Source organism: Gorilla gorilla, chromosome 2 (assembly GCF_029281585.2).
Source record: "Gorilla gorilla gorilla isolate KB3781 chromosome 2, NHGRI_mGorGor1-v2.1_pri, whole genome shotgun sequence".
NCBI classification, from domain to species: Eukaryota; Metazoa; Chordata; class Mammalia; order Primates; family Hominidae; genus Gorilla; species Gorilla gorilla.
The window spans coordinates 153,362,296-153,382,189 of record NC_086017.1 but is presented as its reverse complement, the minus strand read 5'-3'; the positions used below and the strand labels follow the sequence as shown (position 1 = coordinate 153,382,189).

Genomic DNA, 19,894 nt, shown 5'->3' with positions numbered 1-19,894 from the left:
GTCTCATTCCTAGCTCCTGGCAACCACTAATCTGTCCTCCATTTAAAAAATATTCTAATTTGAAAAATGTTATATACATAGGATTATACTTTTAAATATATAACCTTTTGGGATTTGCTTTTTTCACTTAGTATAATTCCCTGGAGATTCATTCAAGTTGTTGCCTGTATCAGTAGTTTATTCCTTTCTATTGCTGAGTTGTATTCAATAGTACAGCTGTATCACAGTTTATTTAACCATTCACTTGTTGAAGGACATCTGTGCTGATTCCAGTTTTTGGCTATTACAAATAAAGCTTTTATGAACGTTCTTTGTATAGAATTTTCTGTGAATGTAATTTTTCATTTCTCTGGGATAAAAACCTCAAGGTCATATGGTAATTGCATGTTTTCTTTTGTAAGGATCTGCCAAACTGTTTTCAAGAGTGACTATACCATTTACTTTCCCATCAGCAATGTATAAGTTATATTTTAACATCTCTGAAATCAGGATGCATTTCTTAGTAGCATGTTAAATAATGATTCATTTTACAGTCTGTCTTCTTAAATCATCTTATTTATTGACTTGATTGCTTATTTGTCTTCTCACTAAAATGTAAATGTTAAAAAGACAAGGATTCTGCCCATATTGTTCAATTTGTTTTTACAAGGCCTAGCAACAGTCCTTGGTATGCTATAAGTTACTCAGTAAATACTCATTAGATATATGAATGAGATATATGAACATATAATTGTTTATATGTTGTCTAAAAGTGCAGGTATTAGAGCTCGTAATATTTTTGTATGACCTCACCACCCATCCTGAGGTATCTACATTTTAACAGAAGATCTCAGAAGTGTCCTAAATCTAATTTTTTATGAGAATAGTGTAGGGTATATAAAGAAGAATTGCTCATTTTAGTTTAAATTATTTCTTATAACAAATCAGAAGAAGGCTTATGGGTGGTCACTTTAAATACTTTTAAAAAGTCTTATGTTTTAATAAATAATGTGAAAAATCTATATGCCATGTAAAATATAAAGAAATGATAGGGTGCAGTGGTTCACGCCTGTAATCCCAGCACTTTGGGAGGCCAAGGTGGGCGGATCACCTGAAGTCAGGAGTTCGAGACCAGCCTGGCCAACATGGTGAAACCCCATCTCTACTAAAAGTACAAAAATTAGCCAGGCGTGGTGGTCCACATCTGTAATCCCAGCTACTTGGAGGCTAAGGGAGGAGAATTGCTTGAACCTCGGAGGCAGAGGTTGCATTGCACTGAGATTGCGCCATTGCACTCCAGCACTCTAAGCAAAAAAATGTAAGCCTGGGGAACAGAGTGAGACTCTGTCTCAAAAAAAAACAAAAAACCAAAAACCATATGTATGTGTGTGTATGTGTTTGTGTGTGTGTGTGTGTGTGTGCGTGTGTATATATATATATATATATATATATAGAAATAAAGAAGATGTGAGCACTGAATAAGATGAGAAGGAAGTTAAAAGGACTAGACTGAAAGAACTGAGTCTACAAATTTTATTAATTGATGTGTTATCAATTAAACATGAAAGAAAAAAATTTATATTACTATTTTTCACAAATAAACCAACATCTTTAAATTTATTTTAGGGAGTGAGGTAGGATTAACAAAAGTGGGTAAGTTCAACAAGAAGTGGGCAATACTTCATAAGTGTTTTGTAAAACATCAGTTTTACAAGTTGAAGTGTCCATCTACATCCCTGTAGTGTGTGGCAGGATAGGGTTTTTTTTTTTTTCCCAGTATGTCTTAAAGACCTTAAAACTCAAAGCTTGTTTTCTGTATACCTAAGGCTTTTTGTAAATTAAAGACTTTGCTTATGTCTTATCTTTGATCATTAGATAAGTATAGGTAGTATTAAATAAAATCATACAACCAGATTTTAAGTACTTAATGTATAGGGAAATTTCTGTCTGTGTTAGTGCGAACTTAATTTCTAGTAGGAAAGCAAAAAGCTAATAAGAGCTCATCCTTCATTGTCTAGTATTAAGAGTTCTCAGGTCTTTGATTCATAGAGGCAGCTTGAAGCTAAGATATAAGATTATGATTAATGTGAAAATATTTGAACTATGAGTCTTCAAAATCAAAGATTAGCTGATAACTTTATATAGATGTTATTACTATTGGAATAGTAGTGAATTAATGCTATTCTACTAAATAGTATAGATTTATCTGGGAGGCCTGCAATAAACTTAAAATGTACATATCCCACTGAAATAAGAATACTACAAATATAGCCTCCTTCCTAGATTCTCTCCCTTAACTATCATAGTTAAAAATAGGTAGAGAGGTAAAAATATAGTTGTTTTTTTAAAAAAAAGTTTATAATAAGTACCTGAGCATCTGGTATTTGCTAAAATAATTCAAAGTAGATGTGTTGCATTTCATATGTTAGAATACAAACTGCCCATTTAGGATAATATTGCTGTTTTTTATTTTCTTAAGTGCAGAAAACACTATTACAAGTAGTTAAATGACTTGTTATTGGGTTTGTTTGCATGTATATAGAATTGATGTGGAAATTTTAAACACTATTAAATGCATTTTCCTAAAATATGTTTTTTAAAATATAGATATTTCACAGTTCTTGCCGAGTGCTTCACTTTTTCACTAGAAGTAAACGACTTTTTACAGCCAGTTTGTTCACTTTCACAACCCAGCAGACTTCTTTGAGATTGGTCTGGATTTTACAGAACCTGACTGAGGTAAGAAAATACTGTGTGTATGTGGAAACCATATAAAGACTATGGGGAAGAAATAATTAAAGGAATAAAGATAGTAATTTGATTATTTGAGGGAAAATTAAGTGTCTACCACATATTGGAATGGAAGACAAAGTGGCATCTTGTTTTGTTTGTTTTGCTTTTCTTTTTGAGACAGACTTTTGCTCTTGTTGCTCAGGCTGATGTGCAATGGCACAATCTTGGCTCACTGCAATCTCCGGCTCCCAGGTTCAAGTGATTCTCCTGCCACAGCCTCCCGAGTAGCTGGGATTACAGGTGCCCGCCACCACACCTGGCTAATTTTTTGTATTTTTAGTAGAGATGAGGTTTCACCATGTTGGCCAGGCTGGTCACACACTCCTGACCTCAGGTGATCCATCTGCCTCAGCCTCCCAAAGTGCTGGGATTACAGGCGTGAGCCACCATGCCCAGCCATATCTTTGATTTATATCAGTGGAATTCTTTTGTATCAGACCCCTTTTGCTCAACATTATGTTTTTGACATATAGCAATGTTGTGTGTAAATTAATTTGCTTATATTTTCATTGCTATTTGCTGTTCAGTGTATGATTTTACCATAGTTTATTGTCTATTCTATTCATGTACATTTGGGTTATTTCCTGTTTTTAGCTGTTATGAATAATGCGTCTCTTGGTGTACATGTAATTGCTATGTCTATACATAGGAATGGAATTTTTAGGGCATGAATGTGTATATGTATCTTCACCTTTTTTTTTTTTTTTTTTGAGACAGAGTCTCACCCTGTCACTCAGGCTGGAGTGCAATGTGCGATCTCGGCTCACTGTAACCTCTGCCTCCCAGGTTCAAGCGATTCTCCTGCCTCAGCCTCCTGAGTAGCTGGGATTACAGGCGCACGCCACCATGCCCAGCTAGTTTTTGTATTTTTAGTAGAGATGGGGTTTCACCATGTTGTCCAGGCTGGTCTTGAACTCCTGACCTCGTGATCTGCCTGCCTCAGCCTCCCAAAGTGCTGGGATTACAAGCATGAACCACCATGCCCAGCCATTTATCTTTATCTTTAAAGGATAATGTCAAAACACTTTTGCAAAGTGATAATAACAATTTACACACACTCTATCAGTATGTGATCAGAGGACTTTTTATTTCATTTACTATCATAATTGACGTCATTAGTCTATATTTTAGCCATCCTAGTTGGTAAGTAAGAATATCTGAGTGTGATTATAGACTGGATAAAAAAACAAGATCTAACTATATGTTGTCTATAAAGGACACACTTAAGATTTAGAAAATATAAAGAGGTTAAAACTAAGTGAGTGGAAAAGATATGTCATGTAAACAGTCACTGTAAGAAGCTGGAGTGGTTATATTAACATCAGACAGTATAGACTTTAAAACAAAAACATGTTACTAGAGATAAGAAGGGAATTTTATAATGATAAGATGGTCAATTCATCGTAAATATATAACAGTTATAAACACCTAATAACAGAGGTCCACAATACATGAAGCAAAAATGGACAGAATTGAAGGGAAAAATAGAAAGTCGAGCAGTGATAGTTGGAGACTTCAGTACCCCACTTTCTTTTTTTTTTTCTCTTTTTTTTGAGACGGAGTCTCACTCTGTCTCCCAGGCTGGAGTGCAGTGGCGTGATCTCGGCTCACTGCGAGCTCCAGCTCCCAGATTCACATCATTCTCCTGCCTCAGCCTCCCGAGTAGCTGGGACTACAGGCACCCGCCACCACACCTGGCTAATTTTTTGTATGTTTAGTAGAGGTGGGGTTTCACTGTATTGGCCAGGATGGTCTTGATCTCCTGACCTCGTGATCCACCTGCCTTGGCCTCCCAAAGTGCTGGGATTACAGGTGAGAGCCACCGTGCTTGACCCTCACTTTCAATATTGGATAGAATAACTAGACAGAAGATTAACAAGGAAGTAGAAAATTTGATTAACAGTAACAACTAACTAGACCTAACAGACATTTATAGAAAACTCTACCGAAGAACAGAATATACATTCTCCTGAAGTGTACATGGAATTTTCTCCAGGATAGATCATAGACTAGGCCATACTATAAGCCTCAATAAATTTAAAGGGGTTGAAATCATATGAAGTCTGTTGTCTGACCATAAAGGCTTCGAATTAAAAGTAACAGAAAAAACTTGGGAAGTTCAAAAATATATGAAGATTAAACAGCACACTTAAAAATAACCAATGGGTCCAAGAAGAAATCATAAGAGAAATTAAGAAATACTTTGAGATGAATGAAAATAAGATACAACATACCAAAACTTATGAGATGCAGATAAAGTACTTAGAAGGAAATTTATAGCAAGATGATATTACATGTAGAAGAGTATATTTAAAAAGAAACAAAATATCAAGTCAATAATCTACCATTCTACCTTACGACATGGAAAAAGATGAGCAAACTAAGTCCAAAACAAGCAGAAGGAAAGAAATAATGGAATTAGAACAAAATTAATACAATAGAGAATAGAAAAACAGCGAAGAAAATCAATAAAACTGAAGGTTGCTTCTTCGAAAAGATTAGCTAAACTGACAAAGACGAGAGAAAACCCAAATAACTAAAATTATGAATTTTATGAAATTATGGATATTAATACTGACCTCACAGAAATAAAAAGGATTAATAGGCAATACCATGAACAAGTGCATGCCAACAAATTAGATAACCAAGATAAAATGAAAAATTTCCTAGAAATACACAAACTACTGGAAATAACTCAAGGAGAAATAAATAATCTGAATAAATCTATAACAAGTAAAGAGACTGAAGTAATAAATAATAAATTCTCACCTAGAAAAGCCCAGAGCCAGATGGCTTTACTAGTGAATTCTACCAAAAGTTTAAAGCAGAATTAACACAATCCTTTCACAAATTCTTCCAAAAAATAGAAGGGGAAAATAGACAATTGAATAGTAATAGTTGGAGACTTTAATACCCCACTATCAATAGTGGATTATACTTCCATTATTGGAGTGAGAGATACTTACTTCCCAGCTCTTTCTTTTAGGCCAGTATGCCCTGATAACCAGATCAAAGACATCAAGAGAAAAGAAACTGATAGACCAATATTCCTTATGAATACAAATGCAAAAATCCTCAACAAGGCTGGGTGTGGTGGCTCATGCCTGTAATCCTAGCACTTTGGGAGTCTAAGGCAAGAGGATTGCTTGAGCCCAGGAGTTCAAGACCAGCCTGGGCAATATAGCAAGACACCATCTCTCCAAAAAAATTAAAAATTAAAAAATTAGCTGGGTATAGTAGTACACACCTGTAGTCCCAGCTACTTGGGAGACTGGGGTGGGAGGATTGCTTGAGCCCAGGAGTTTGAGACAGCAATGATCTAGGATCACACCACCACTGCAGTCCAGCCTGGATGACAGAGCAAGACCCTGTCTCTGGAAAGAAACCACATACACACACAAAACTTCAACAAAATATTAGCAAGTCAAATCCAGCAACATATAAAAAGGATTATATATCATGACTAAGTGGGATTTATCCCAAGAATACAGGATTGGTTTAGCATTCAAAAATCAATTAATATGGATCTTTTATAAAAACTGGTAAATGTAAAAAAATAGAAAATTAATATACACCATATTAATAGAATAAAGGACAAAAAAACACATGATCATGTCAGTAGATATAGAAAAAAGCATTTGACAATATCTAGCCCCTCTTCATTATAAAATGCTCAACGTACTAGGAATAGAAGGAAACTCCTTCAACCTGATCTTTGAAAAACCCACAGCCGACACCATACTTAATAGTTGAAGACTGAATGTTTTTCTCCTAAGTTCGGGAACAAGACAAACATGTCCACTCTCGCCACTTCTAATTAACATTGTATGAGAGGTTCTAAGCCAGGGCAGTGGAGCATGACAATGTAATAAAAGTCAACTAGATTGGAAAGGAAGGAGTAAAACTATCTCTATGATGCAGATGACATGATCTTGTATATTGAAAATCCTAAGGAATTTCCTAAAAAAATCAGGACTAATATTATAAATGAGTTTAGTAAGGTCGGAGGGTATAAGATCAATATACAAAAAAAAAAAAAAAATTCTTTTTTGACACAGAGTCTGTCACCCAGGCTTGAGTACAGTGGCACGATCGCAGCTCACTGTAGTCTCAACCTCCAGGCTCAAGAGATCCTCTTACTTCAGCCTCCGGAGTAGCTGGGACTACAGGCGCACACCACCATGCCCAGTTAATTTTTTTTTTTTTTTTGAGATGGAGTCTTACTCTGTCATCCAGTCGGGAGTGCGGTGGCATGATCTTGGCTTACTGCAACCTCTGCCTCCCAGGCTCAAGCGATTCTCCTGCCTCAGCCTCCCAAGTAGCTGGGACTACAGGCATGCGCCACAACGCCCAGCTAACTTTTGTATTTTTAGTAGAGACGGGGTTTCGCCATGTTGGCCAGGCTGGTCTCGAACTCCTGACATTAAGTGATCTGCCCACCTCGACCTCCCAAAGTGCTGGGATTATAGGTGTGAGTCACCGTGCCTGGCCCCAGTTAATTTTTAAATTTTTTGTAGAAACAAGGTCTCACTATTTTGTCCTAGCTGCTCTTGAACTCCTGAGCTCAAGTAATCTTCCCACCCCAGCCTTCCAAAGTGCTGGGATTACAGGTGTGACCCGCCGCACACAGCTAAAAATTAATCGTGTTTCTATATACTAGCAATGAACAACTAGAAAGTGAAATTAAGAAAACAATTTCGGCTGGACGCAGTGGCTCATGCCTGTAATCCCAGCACTTTGGGAGGCCGATGAGGGTGGATCACCTGAGATCAGGATTTGGAGACCAGCCTGGCCAACATGGTAAAACCCCGTCTCTACTAAAAATACAAAAATTAGCCAGGCATGGTGGTGGACTCCTGTAATCCCAGCTACGCGGGAGGCTGAGGCAGGAGAATCACTTGAACTGGGGAGGCAGAGGTTGCAGTGAGCTGAGATCATACCATTGCACTCCAGCCTGGGCAACAGAGCGAGATGCTGTCTACCCACACAAAAAAAGAAAGAAAACAATTTCATTTACAAAAACATCAAAAAGAATAAAATACGTATGAATAAGCTTAACTACAAAATATATACTTTGAAAAGTACAAAACATTGTTGAATACAGTTAATGAAGGCCTAAATAAATGGAAAGACATCTATATACATGGATTGGAATATTTAATACTGTTAAGATTATAGTATTCTTCAAATTTATCTACAGGTACAACACAATTTCTACCAAAATTTCTGCTTTTTTTTTTTTTTTTTTTTTTCTGTAGCAGACAAGCTGATCCTAAAATTCACATAGAAATTTGAGGAACCCAGATTAGCAAAAGAATCTTGAAAAAGGAACAGTATGGGAAAACTCACACTTCTCAATTTCATTGTGGCTTTAATTTGCATTACTCTATTTCCTAACAAATTGATATCTTTTCACATACTTACCATTTGTATATCCTTTTGTGAAGTACCTCAGTCCTTTGTTTTCTAAAAAATTATTACACTTTAATTTTAGAGTAGTTTTAGGTTTACAGAAACATTCAGCAGTAAATATAGTTTCCATACGCCCTTACTCCCCAACAGTTTCTGCTGTTATTAGCATCTTATATTACGGTGGTACATCTGTTACAATTAATGAACCAATATGGAAACATTATTATTAATGTAATGTATCTACCATTGCAGTACTATTATACACCATAGTTCACTGTCCTGAAAAATCCGCTATCCTTCACCTACTCACATCTCTTTCTGAATCCTGGGTAACACTGATATTTTTATTGTCTCTAGCTTTGTATTTTCCAGAATATCATATAGTTGGAATCATATAGTATATAGACTTTACAGACTGGCTTCTTTCACTTAGCAATATGCATTTAAGGTTTCTCCATGTATTTTTGTGCCTTGATAGCTCATTTCTTTTTATCACCTAATAATATTCCATTGTCTGAATGTGGCACAGTTTATCCAATCACATTTTTTTTTTTTTTTGAAATGGAGTCTCACTCTGTCGCCCAGGCTGGAGTGCAGTGGCATGATCTCAGCTCACTGCAACCTCCACCTCCCAGGTTCAATCGATTCTCCTGCTTCAGCCTCCCAAGTAGCTGAGATTACAGGTGCCTGCCACCATGACCAGTTAATTTTTGTATTTTTAGTAGAGATGGGGTTTCATCATGTTGGCCAGGCTGCTCTCGACCTCCCGACCTTAAGTGATCCACCTGCCTTGGCCTCCCAAACTGCTGGAATTACAAGCATGAGCCACCGTGCCCGGCCTATCCAGTTACCTATTGAAAAACATCTTGGTTACTTCCAGTTTTTGGCAATTATGAATAAAACTGCTATACACTTTTGTGTGTAGGTTTTTATTTGGACATAAATCTTCAACTCATTTGAGTAAATAGGTGTATGATTGTTGGATCATATGGTAAGACTGCATTTAGTTTTGTAAGAAACTATCAAGCTATCCTCCAAAGTAGCTGTGTCATTTTGCATTCCCGCCAACAGTTGGAGAGTTCCTCTTGCTCCATATCCTTGCCAACATTTGATGTTGTCAGTGCTTTGGATTTTAGCTATTTTAATAGGTGTGTAGTAGTATCTTATTGTTTCAATAGGTGTGTAGTAATATTCATTGTTTACAGTTCCCTAATGACTTGTGATACAGAGCATATTTTCATGTGCTTATTTACCATCGGTATATCTTGGGTGAGGTGTCTGTTCAGATCTTTTGCCATTAAAAAAATTTTTGTTTGTTTATTTTGAGACAGATTCTTGCTCTGTCACCCAGGCTGGGGTGCAGTGGCATGATCGTGGCTCATTATAGCCTCAAAACTCATGGGTTCAAGTGAGCTTTCTGCCCCAGCCTCCTGAGTAACTGGGACTACAGGCGTGTGCCACCATGCCCGGCTAATGTTTTCACTATTTATTTATTTATTTAGAGACAGAGTCTCACTCTGTCACCCAGGTTGAGTGCATTGGCATCATTTCAGCTCACTGCAACCTCTACTTCCTGGGTTCAAGTGATTCTCCTGCCTCAGCCTTCCAAGTAGCTGGGATTATAGGAGGCTAATTTTTGTATTTTTAGTAGAGATGAGGTTTCACCATATTGGCGAGACTGGTCTTGAACTTCTAACTTCAAGTGATCCACCTGCCTCGGCCTCCCAAAGTACTGGGATTACAGGCATGAGACACAGCGCCCAGCCAGATTTTTTCACTTTTAATAGAGACAGAGTGTCGCTGTTTCCCAGGCTGGCCTCAAACTCTTGAGCTCAAGTGATCCTGCCACCTTGGCCTCCCAAAGTGCTGGGCTATAGGTGTGAGCTATCGCACCTAGCCCCACTTAAAGTTTTTTTTTAATGTGTAGACTTATTGTTAGGCAATTGATATCTTTTGTAGCTATTTTAACTAGTCCTTTAAATTATTATACTTCTTGCCAGGCGCAGTGGCTCATCCCAGCACTTTGGGAGGCCGAGGTGGGCGGATCACGAGGTCAGGAGTTCAAGACCAGTCTGGCCAATATGGTGAAACCCTGTCTCTACTAAAAATACAAAAATTAGCCGAGCGTGGTGGCACGCACCTGTAGTCCCAGCTACTCGGGAGGCTGAGGCAGAAGAATCTTTTGAACCCGGGAGGTGGAGGTTGCAGAGAGCTGAGACTGCACCACTGCACTCCAGCCTGGGTGACATGGCCAGACTCTGTCTCAAAAAAAAAAAAATTATTTATACTTCTTTTTGGCTGGTCTTTAGAAATATAGTTACTTTTTGTGAATTGACCTTTAATCCAGTAATGTTGCTGAATTCACTTAGTTATTCTAGTAACTTATCTAATAGCTTTTTTTGCAAGGGATGTTTCTGTGTATACAGTTATGTCTTTTGCAAATGACTGGATTTTTTTTCTGCTGGTTTAACACTTTTTTTCTTTTTCATTGGCAAGGACCTCCAGGATATGTTGATTAGAAGGAGGGATCATTAATTCTTTTTCTTATTTCTGATCTTGGACCAAAGGCTTTCAGCATTTCTTTACTTAGTATGAATTTGGCTTTGGGGTGCTATCCTTTGTACTTTATCAAATTAAGGAAGTTCCCTTTCTTTCCTAAGTTTGCTGACACTTTTTATTATGAATGGGTATTGAATTTATCAAACATATTTTCTGTGCTTATTATCTAGGTTTAGTGTGTTTTATGTAAGCTACTTGGGGTTTGTAGGGCTTTTTGAATTTGTTGCTTGAGGTTTTTTTTGATTTTGAAAAATTCTCAGGTGTTATCTCTTCAAATGTAATTTCTGCTCCATTCTCCTTATCTTTTTTTCTGAAAGCCCATATATGGGCCATTGCCCTAGGACCTCAATTCTCTATGGATCTAAGGAGAGTTGTTGATTTTCAGTTTGCTCAACTTTTTTTTTGTGAGGATGTAAGTAATGACTTCCAAGCTCTTTACCTATCAGATGGGAAATTGGAGTCCCCTCTTGTACATTTTTAAGTTTAGACCTTCTCACTGAATCCCCTGTATATCTAACCCTATCTTACATATTTTCCATCCTTTTGTCTCTCTGTGCTTCATTCTACCCAGTCTATTCCAACCTGTCTTCCAATCTATTATTCACTCTTCAATTGTTTCTAATGTGCTATTAAAACCCATCAAGTTCTTAATATTTTAGTTCTATAATTTTTATTTTTTCCCATATAATTAGCATGTTTATTTTAAAGTCCACGACTGTGAATTCCATCATCTGTAGCTCCCATGGACTGTCTTTTTTTCCTGTTTTTGTTTTTCTTCCATGTTATTGTTTCTTCATATGCCTGGTTACTTATTTGTATATATGTGTATATATGTGACCTTGACATTATATTTGTAAAATTCTGTGTAGAATTTGAGAGCCTTAACATAATGCTGTCTTGCTCTAGATAAGATTTATGTTCGTTTCTTCCATTCTTCCAGTTAACAGGATTATCTCAATCCAACTTAATAATTGAGATGATTCAAATCTGACTTGTAGTTCCTATGACAGCCTGTCCTAGTTTACTCCTACTCTTAGGGTAGAGCCATTTGCAGTCCTTAGCCAATGTGAGGGGGGTTGACCTAGGTCCTCCTACCTTAGGAAGCCCCGATGTCTACTCTGTGTCACCCTAGCCTCCTAAGGGCCTAGCACCTATCAGAGGCCCTGACTCATAAATATTTTTTTAATAGATGGATGAATTTACCACCTGTCAGGCATTGTGCTACTCACTGAAATACAGGTTAACTTTTGGCTATTAAAAAAAGTTGTATCTGGAACAAATTTTAGAATAAAAATTTCTAAATTTAACAAGAGTTTGAAATATAAGAATACTTTAAAGCGCTCCATATTTAAGTGGCATAACTCTTGAATAGAATCTTAAAGTACTTGTATTATAAATAACCTACAAATGACCTCGTTTTTGGAACTCATGTCGTTTGTTTTCATTTTACTGATCCTTTCTACTATTAAAGTATAATTTATCTTTAAATGTTTCCATTTGCTTTTCTTTTTATTTCAGTTATTTACTTACTTAAGTATTTTTTGGAACATCTGCTATTTGCTGGGAACCCTCCTAGGTGTTGGGGATATGAATATAAAGGCAATCTTGTCCCTGCCCTTAAAGAGCTAAGGGTCTGGTAGAGGCAGTAATGGTGCGAGAGAATGGCTAAATGGAAGCTATCTATAGAATGCTACAGACTGAGTTAGAAGGAGTGTGGGAGTGGGGTAGGCTTGGACAAAGCCAGGAAATGCTGGTCTTGAAGGACAAATAAGAGTTATAGAGGTGATAAACTTTGTTTCAAGAAATTGTTTTTCAGTATGTTAATAACACCCTAACAGGCATTTCAGTTTCTCTGCTAGCTATTATAGTTTACAGACGTGTTGACACTTCTGTTTCTCTTGGCATGCTTTATGCCAAGAATCGGCCTGTTAATAATATTTTAGGCTTTGAGGGGCATAAGGTTTTTGTCACAACCACTCTGCCATGAAAGCAGCCATAGGCAACAAATGAGCATAGCTGTGTTCCAATAAGACTTTACTTATGGACACTGAAATTTGACTTTCATATAATTTTCATGTGTCACAAAATATTCTCCTTTTGTCTTTTTAACCATTAAAAATTATGAAAACCATTTTTAATTTGCTGTACAAAAACAGAGAGTAGGCTGGATTTGGCCTGTGGGCCATAGTATGCCATCCCAGCTTTGGGCTTTTTTTGTTTTGTTTTGTTTTTGAGACGGAGTCTCGCTCTGCCGCCCAGGCTGGAGTGCAGTCTCGGCTCACTGCAAGCTCCACCTCCCAGGTTCACGCCATTCTCCTGCCTCAGCCTCCCAAGTAGCGGGACTACAGGTGCCCGCCACCATGCCCAGCTAATTTTTTTTTGTATTTTTTAGTAGAGACAGGGTTTCACCGTGTTAGCCAGAATGGTCTCAATCTCCTGACCTCGTGATCCGCCCGCCTCGGCCTCCCAAAGTGCTGGGATTACAGGTGTGAGCCACCGCGCCTGGCCATTTTTTGCATTTTTAGTAGAGATGGGGTTTCACCATGTTGGCTAGGCTGGTCTTGAACTCCTGACCTTAGGTGATCCACCTGCCTCGGCCTCCCAAAGTACTGGGATTACAGGCGTGAGCCAACGCACCCAGCCGACTAGTGTATGTTTAAACTAAAAATGTATATACTTTGTTTTTTTTTAAAAAAAAAAAAAAACACAAAAGTAACTAACGCATGCTTGGTATACAACTAAAACCTTTCAGAAATATTATACAGAAAATGAAAATCTTGCCTGTCTCCCCTGGCTAGATCTCATGCCCTATATAATAATCACTTAGAACCATTTGGAATATATTCTAGAAATGTTTTTGTGTACATATTAATTTTTATAAAAATGGGTTTATATTGTATCACTGATCTGCATTTAATCATGCACTTAGTAATTTAGCCTTTTTGAATCGATTTTGTGCTGTTGTGTTTTCAAGGTGCAAAAGGCAGTTGAAGAAGAAAATTGCTGCTTTGGGACTATTGATACCTGGTTGTTATATAAGCTCACAAAAGGTAAAGATGACCTGAAAGGTCTATTTTAAATAACCGAAATTTGGTCAAGAGAAATGATTTGCCTAAAAAAAGTAGAAGTTACTTTTTTTTTTTTTTGAGCAAGGGTCTCGCTCTGTCAACCAGGCTGGAGTGCAATGGTGTAATCATGGCTCACTGCAGCCTCAGCTTCCTGGGCTCAAGCGATCCTCCCGCTTCAGCCCCCTGAGTGGCTGGGACTATTGGTATGTGCCACCATGCCTGGCTAATTTTTTGTATTTTTAGTAGAGACAGGATTTTGCCATGTTGCCCAGGCTGGTCTTGAACTCCTGGACTCAAGCAATCCATCTGCCTCAGCCTCCCAAAGTGCTGGGATTACAGGCGTAAGCCACTGCACCTGGCCAGAAGTTTGTTTTTTTTTTCCCCCTTCCTGTACTCCAGACATACTGCTCTTTGGTACCCTATTAACAGCATGTTCTAGTAAAGCTAGACTTATTCTAGATTTATTATAAGAGGAGGACAATTTTTAAATACATTGTGATGAAACTTCAATATAAGATTGGGGAACAGTCTTAATTTCAAGAATGATAAGACAAGTTCAGTAACAAATCTGCCATTTTGCTAGTGGGTATAACTATGGGTGACATTAACATCTTTGAGCCTCTTTGTCATCTTTAAACTGGGGGATCATAAAGTGACAACATGTATGTGAGTACTTTTGCACAACTATAAAAGTTCATAAATATTAAGTGGGAAATTGCTTTTGGAGACTTCACATTGAAAATACACATTTTGGGCCAGGTACGGTGGCTTATGTCCGTAATCCCAGTACTTTGGGAGGCTGAGGCAGGCGGATCACTTGAGGTCGGGAGTTCGAGACCAACCTGACCAACATGGAGAAACCCTGTCTCTACTAAAAAATATAAAATTAGCCGGGCGTGGTGGCACATGCCTCTAATCCCAGCTACTCGGGAGGCTGAGGCAGGAGAATCACTTGAACCCGGGAGGCAGAGGTTGCGGTGAGCCAAGATCGTGCCATTGCACTCCAGCCTGGGCAACAAGTGAAACTCCGTCTCAAAAAAAATTAAAAAAAAAAGAAAATACACATTTTGGAATGAATTTGAGGGTAGACAAAGGTCTATATTATATACTATCGATAGGTGTTGATTTATACTATCTGATAATAAATGTATTATTTCCTATTTAAATTTAGGTTCTGTATATGCCACAGATTTTTCAAATGCTAGTACAACTGGACTTTTTGACCCATATAAGGTAAAAATTTTTTTTCTTCTTTTTGAATCACACATTTTTGTGTAATATAGATAGATTTAAATTTTTAAAATTAGTTTATTTTTAATTGACAAATATATCATGTACAACATGATGTTTTGATATATGTTTAGAGGTTTGATATATGTAAATATGTATATTCTGATGATATGTTTTTATGCTCAGATGTGTTGGAGTGGGATGATTACCTCTCTAATTTCGATACCACTTTCTCTCCTACCTCCCGTGAGGGACACAAGGTAATAATAAACATCAGACATAGTAACCAGCACAATGGTTCTTGAATTCATTTTGTTTTGTGGGGAAAAGCATTTTATTACATGTTTGAAGGACTTGTATGTTCATTATGTAACTTTTTGGCTTATGCAAAAAAACAATTTGCTGAGTTTTAAAACTAATATTTGTAGAGCTGTAACTAACTTTTTAATGAATTTTATTTGAAGCCACAATTTTGGATCAGTGGATGAAGAGATATTTGGTGTGCCTATACCAATAGTTGCCTTGGTAAGTAGGAAACTTGAGGGATTCCCTTTGTATAGTATAAACTAAAGTAATATGTATTAATAATTGGGACTAGCTTTAAGAGAAACAGAAGGTCTTTGGCAGAGTAAGATTAAAGTATTTTTTTTTCTTTTTAAGTTAAAGGTCCCTAGATACGACCAGAATATCTGCTATATTTTTGGGAAGGGGACCATTGAGCCAGTATTCTATCATGGAAGTACTTTATAACCTTTTCTGACTTGCCTGTATATTGTTTATCAGAAAACTTAAATTAAAAAAAATTTTTTTTAAATTCTGAGTAGTATTTAGTTTACATTTGGTACTCTGAGACAAAACAAGTGATGGGGTGAATATTTATGTTCTGTTTGATAAAGTGTAACCACAGACAGTGTTAGGGCAACTTAAACTAGCAGAGAAAGTTGTATGTACATTTAATAAAGTCCTTAGCCAGCATCTACCAGTAAATAAGTTTGTAGAATAATGAAATATTTGCCATTTTTTATTTATTTATTTATTTTTTTGAGACAGGATCTCACTCTGTCACTCAGGCTGGAGTGCAGTGGTATAATCACGGCTCACTGCAGCCTCGGCTTCCTGGGCTCAGGTGATTCTTCCACCCCAGCCTCCCAAGTAGCCAAGACCACAGGTGTGTGCCACGACACCTGGCTAATTTTTTGTATTTTTGGTAGACATAGGATTTTGCTGTGTTCTCCCGGCTGATCTCGAACTCCTAGACTGGGGCCTTCTGCCACCTTTGCCTCCCAAAGTGCTGGGACTACAGGCATGAGCCACTGTGCCAAGCCTGTTTTTGATTTTTAAGAGTCCTTTCACATTGCCTTTGATTTCCTGCGGCAGCTTAAGCAGGAGGTATAGACCACCTGTTGCAAGATGTGCAGTCTCCACAGTAGCTGGGGGAGCAGCTGAGGGAAAGGGAATTTAATTTCCAAGTTACAAATTCATTATCATTTAGAGAGGATCGGTCTTATTCAATCTAGGCATAGGTGCAGGGTTAGATTAAGGTATGGCTGGAAGAGTTACCAATTAGTGACAGAGGGTTCTTTAAATGAGTTGTTGTTGTTGTTGTTGTTTTTGAGATGGAGTTTCACTCTTGTCTCCCAGACTGGAGTGCAATGGCATGATCTCACCGATGGCTCACTGTGACCTCTGCCTCTCGGGTTCAAGTGACTCTTCTGCCTCAGCCTCCTGAATAGCTAGGACTATAGGTGTGAACCACCATGCTCGGCTAATTTTTGTATTTTTCCTAGAGATGGGGTTTCACCATGTTGGCCAGGCTGGTCTCGAACTTCTGACCCCAGGTCTCCCAAAGTGCTGGAATTATAGGCATGAGCCAGCAGGCCCAGCCTTTAGATGAGTTTTGATCCTTAAAATGTTGCTGTTTGTATATCTACATTTGACTATATTAACAAAATGTTACAATTTTTATTTTAACAAAAATGTATGGTTGGGAAATAGATGGTTTTTACTTACATCTATTTATATCAAAACATTTACCTATGTTTTATATTGTTTAATAAAATAAATTTGTGAGGGTTAGTTATTTTGACTAATGAATGAAACAAATGTTAGTTGAAAATGAAAAAAATCTTAGTTGTTTTTTTGGTTATCATTTTTATTCTTATCTTCATTTTTTTTTTTTTTTTTTTGAGACAGAGTCTCACTCTGTCGCCCAGGCTAGAGTGCAGTGGTGCGATCTTGGCTCACTGCAAGCTCCGCCTTCCAGGCTCATGCCATTCTCCTGCCTCAGCCTCCCGAGTAGCTGGGACTACAGGCACCCGCCACCACGCCCGGCTAATTTTTTGTATTTTTTTTAGTAGGGATGGGGTTTCACCGTGTTAGCCATGATGGTCTTGGTCTCCTGACCTCGTGATTTGCCCACCTTGGCCTCCCAAAGTGTTGGGATTACAGGTGTGAGTCACCGCGCCCGGCCTCTTACCTTCATTTCTAGGATTATTCATAGATACTTAAAAGTCGTGAAGTAGGTTACCCATTAAAAATTCCTAAGGCAGGCCGGGCATGGTGGCTCATGCTTGTAATCCCAACATTCTGGGTGACCAATGTGAGAGGATCGCTTTAGGCCAGGAGTTTGAGACTAGCCTGGGTAATATAGTGAAACCCTATCTCTACAAAAAAAATGTTAAAGAATTGGCCAGGCGCAGTGGCTCACGCCTGCAATCCCAGCACTTTAGGAGGCCGCGGCAGGTGGATCATGAGATCAAGAGATCGAGACCATCTGGCCAACATGGTGAAACTCCACGTCTACTAAAAATACAAAAATTAGCTTGGCGTGGTGGCACGCATCTGTAGTCCCAGTTACTTGGGAGGCTGAGGCAGGAGAATGGCATGAACCCAGGAGGTGGAGGTTGCAGTGAGCCTAGATCACGCCACTGCACTCCAGCCTGGCGACAGAATAAGACTCCGTCTCAATGAAAAAGAATTAGCTGGATGTGGTGGTGTGCACCTGTAGTCCTAGCTGCCTTGTAGTCCTAGCTACTTGGGAGGCTGAGGTAGGAGGATCACTTGAGTCCAGAGGTTTGAGGCTGCAGTGAGCTGTGATCTTACTGCACTCTAGCCTGGGTGACAGAGCAAGACCCTGTCTCTAAAAAACAAAACAACAACAACAACAAACCAAAATAAAAACAATTCCTGAGGCATGTCAGTTATCTGCAGAGTATTAGTCCTAGGGAGACTCCTATCCTATGGTTGTTGCCCCCTATTCTCTTTGGGATTTTTTTTTTTAATTTTAAGGAAAAGGAAAAAGAAATGAAGATGTTTAATCATGAGAGTACAATAAGTGAGACAATGGGCTATAATAAAATTGGCCACTGTTAAGGGCAATGGGTTTACATTTGAACATTTTTGGTAGGTTGCTGACCAGCAATCAGCCATGTTTGGAGAGTGCTGCTTCCAGACAGGTGATGTGAAATTAACCATGGGAACTGGGACATTTTTGGATATTAACACTGGAAATAGCCTTCAACAGACTACTGGAGGTAAGTAGTTAGGATTTATCCTATTTATTAATAAAATATCACTTCTGTTCATATTTAACTTTTGTGATACTTATACTATTTTCCCATTTTGTGATATTCTCTAACATATTTTATTATTCTTAAAGACAGTTAATTATCATTTCCCTTTCTTTTCCCTTTAAGTGAAAAGCATAAAAAACAAGAATGATATTATTGAAAAATTCAGGATATATGGTCAGCTTTCTGGGTATTTTTCTATAATACATGTTGTATTTGTTCAAAACTCCTTACTAGGGTCTGGGCATGGTGGCTCATGCCTGTAATCCCAGCACTTTGGGAGGCTGAGGTGGGCAGATCACCCTAGGTCAGGAGTTCGAGACCAGCCTGGCCAACATGGTGAAACCCCGTCTCTACTAAAAATACAAAAAAATTAGCTGGGCGTGGTGTCAGGCACCTGTAATCCCAGCTACTTGGGAGGCTGAGGCAGGAGAATCACTTGAACTGGGGAGGCAGAGGTTGCAGTGAGCCAAGATTGCGCCACTGCACTCCAGCCTGGGTGACGCAGTGAGACTCTGTCTAAAAAAAAAAAACAAAACAAAAAAACAAAACTTCTTACTAGGGTTCTAAATTTTTTTTTTTTCTATTTGTTAGAAAATTATTTTGTGAATTTCTTCGAGTGGTAGTCCTCAGCTAGTGACCAATGCAATGGATAATGACAATTGCTAAGAATTTGCTCTTTTTAATAGAACAAATCCTGGGATTTACAAACCAAGAAATCTAGATTATAGAACTATACTCTGGAGGGCTGGGAGCTCTTAGCTTGGCCTCTGTTTCCGTAACATGGTTACTAAGAGGTGGCTTAAAAAATCTTTTTCCTACCTTTTATCCCTCCTCAAGCTCTTCTTTTTCCCCTAACTAGGAAGATGGAGTTAGAAAATGTTGATAATTCTATTAGATTGTTTCTATTTAGGAGCCTTGTTTGAAAACCACAGATAAATACAATAGCATAGTTCTCTAGCAAACCAATCTCATAGTACCCTTTTATTTCTCAAGTAAAATATTTATTGCCATATTTCTAGAGATGTAGACATGCCTATAGCTAATACAAATTAGTATTTATTGTTCATACTATGTGCCAGGCACTGTGCTAAGTTCTTTTTATGTGTTAATGCAGTTTGTTCATTTCGTAGCTCTCTGAGGTAGGCCATTTTGTAGTTAAGGAAACTGAGGCTAAAAGGTTAGAAAGTTGCAAGACTACAGCTAGTAAATGTAAGAGGGCTAGAGTTTGAACGTCCACGGTCTGACTTCAGAGGCACTTTGCAGTTTTTTGAGATAACCAAA

At 38.0% G+C, this 19,894-nt stretch overlaps 1 protein-coding gene across 2 annotated transcripts in view; it reads left to right on the top strand.

Annotated features, from left to right (window-relative positions):
* GK5 (glycerol kinase 5) overlaps positions 1 to 19,894 on the top strand; it is a 67,835-nt gene that overhangs the window by 23,833 nt on the left and 24,108 nt on the right. For both annotated transcript variants that reach the window (XM_019024024.4, XM_055383144.2), the window contains exons 5-10: positions 2,587 to 2,718; positions 13,718 to 13,793; positions 14,983 to 15,044; positions 15,228 to 15,301; positions 15,506 to 15,566; positions 18,448 to 18,574. In XM_019024024.4, the coding sequence (XP_018879569.1) occupies positions 2,587 to 2,718; positions 13,718 to 13,793; positions 14,983 to 15,044; positions 15,228 to 15,301; positions 15,506 to 15,566; positions 18,448 to 18,574 (532 nt within the window). The remainder of the gene's footprint in view (positions 1 to 2,586; positions 2,719 to 13,717; positions 13,794 to 14,982; positions 15,045 to 15,227; positions 15,302 to 15,505; positions 15,567 to 18,447; positions 18,575 to 19,894) is intronic.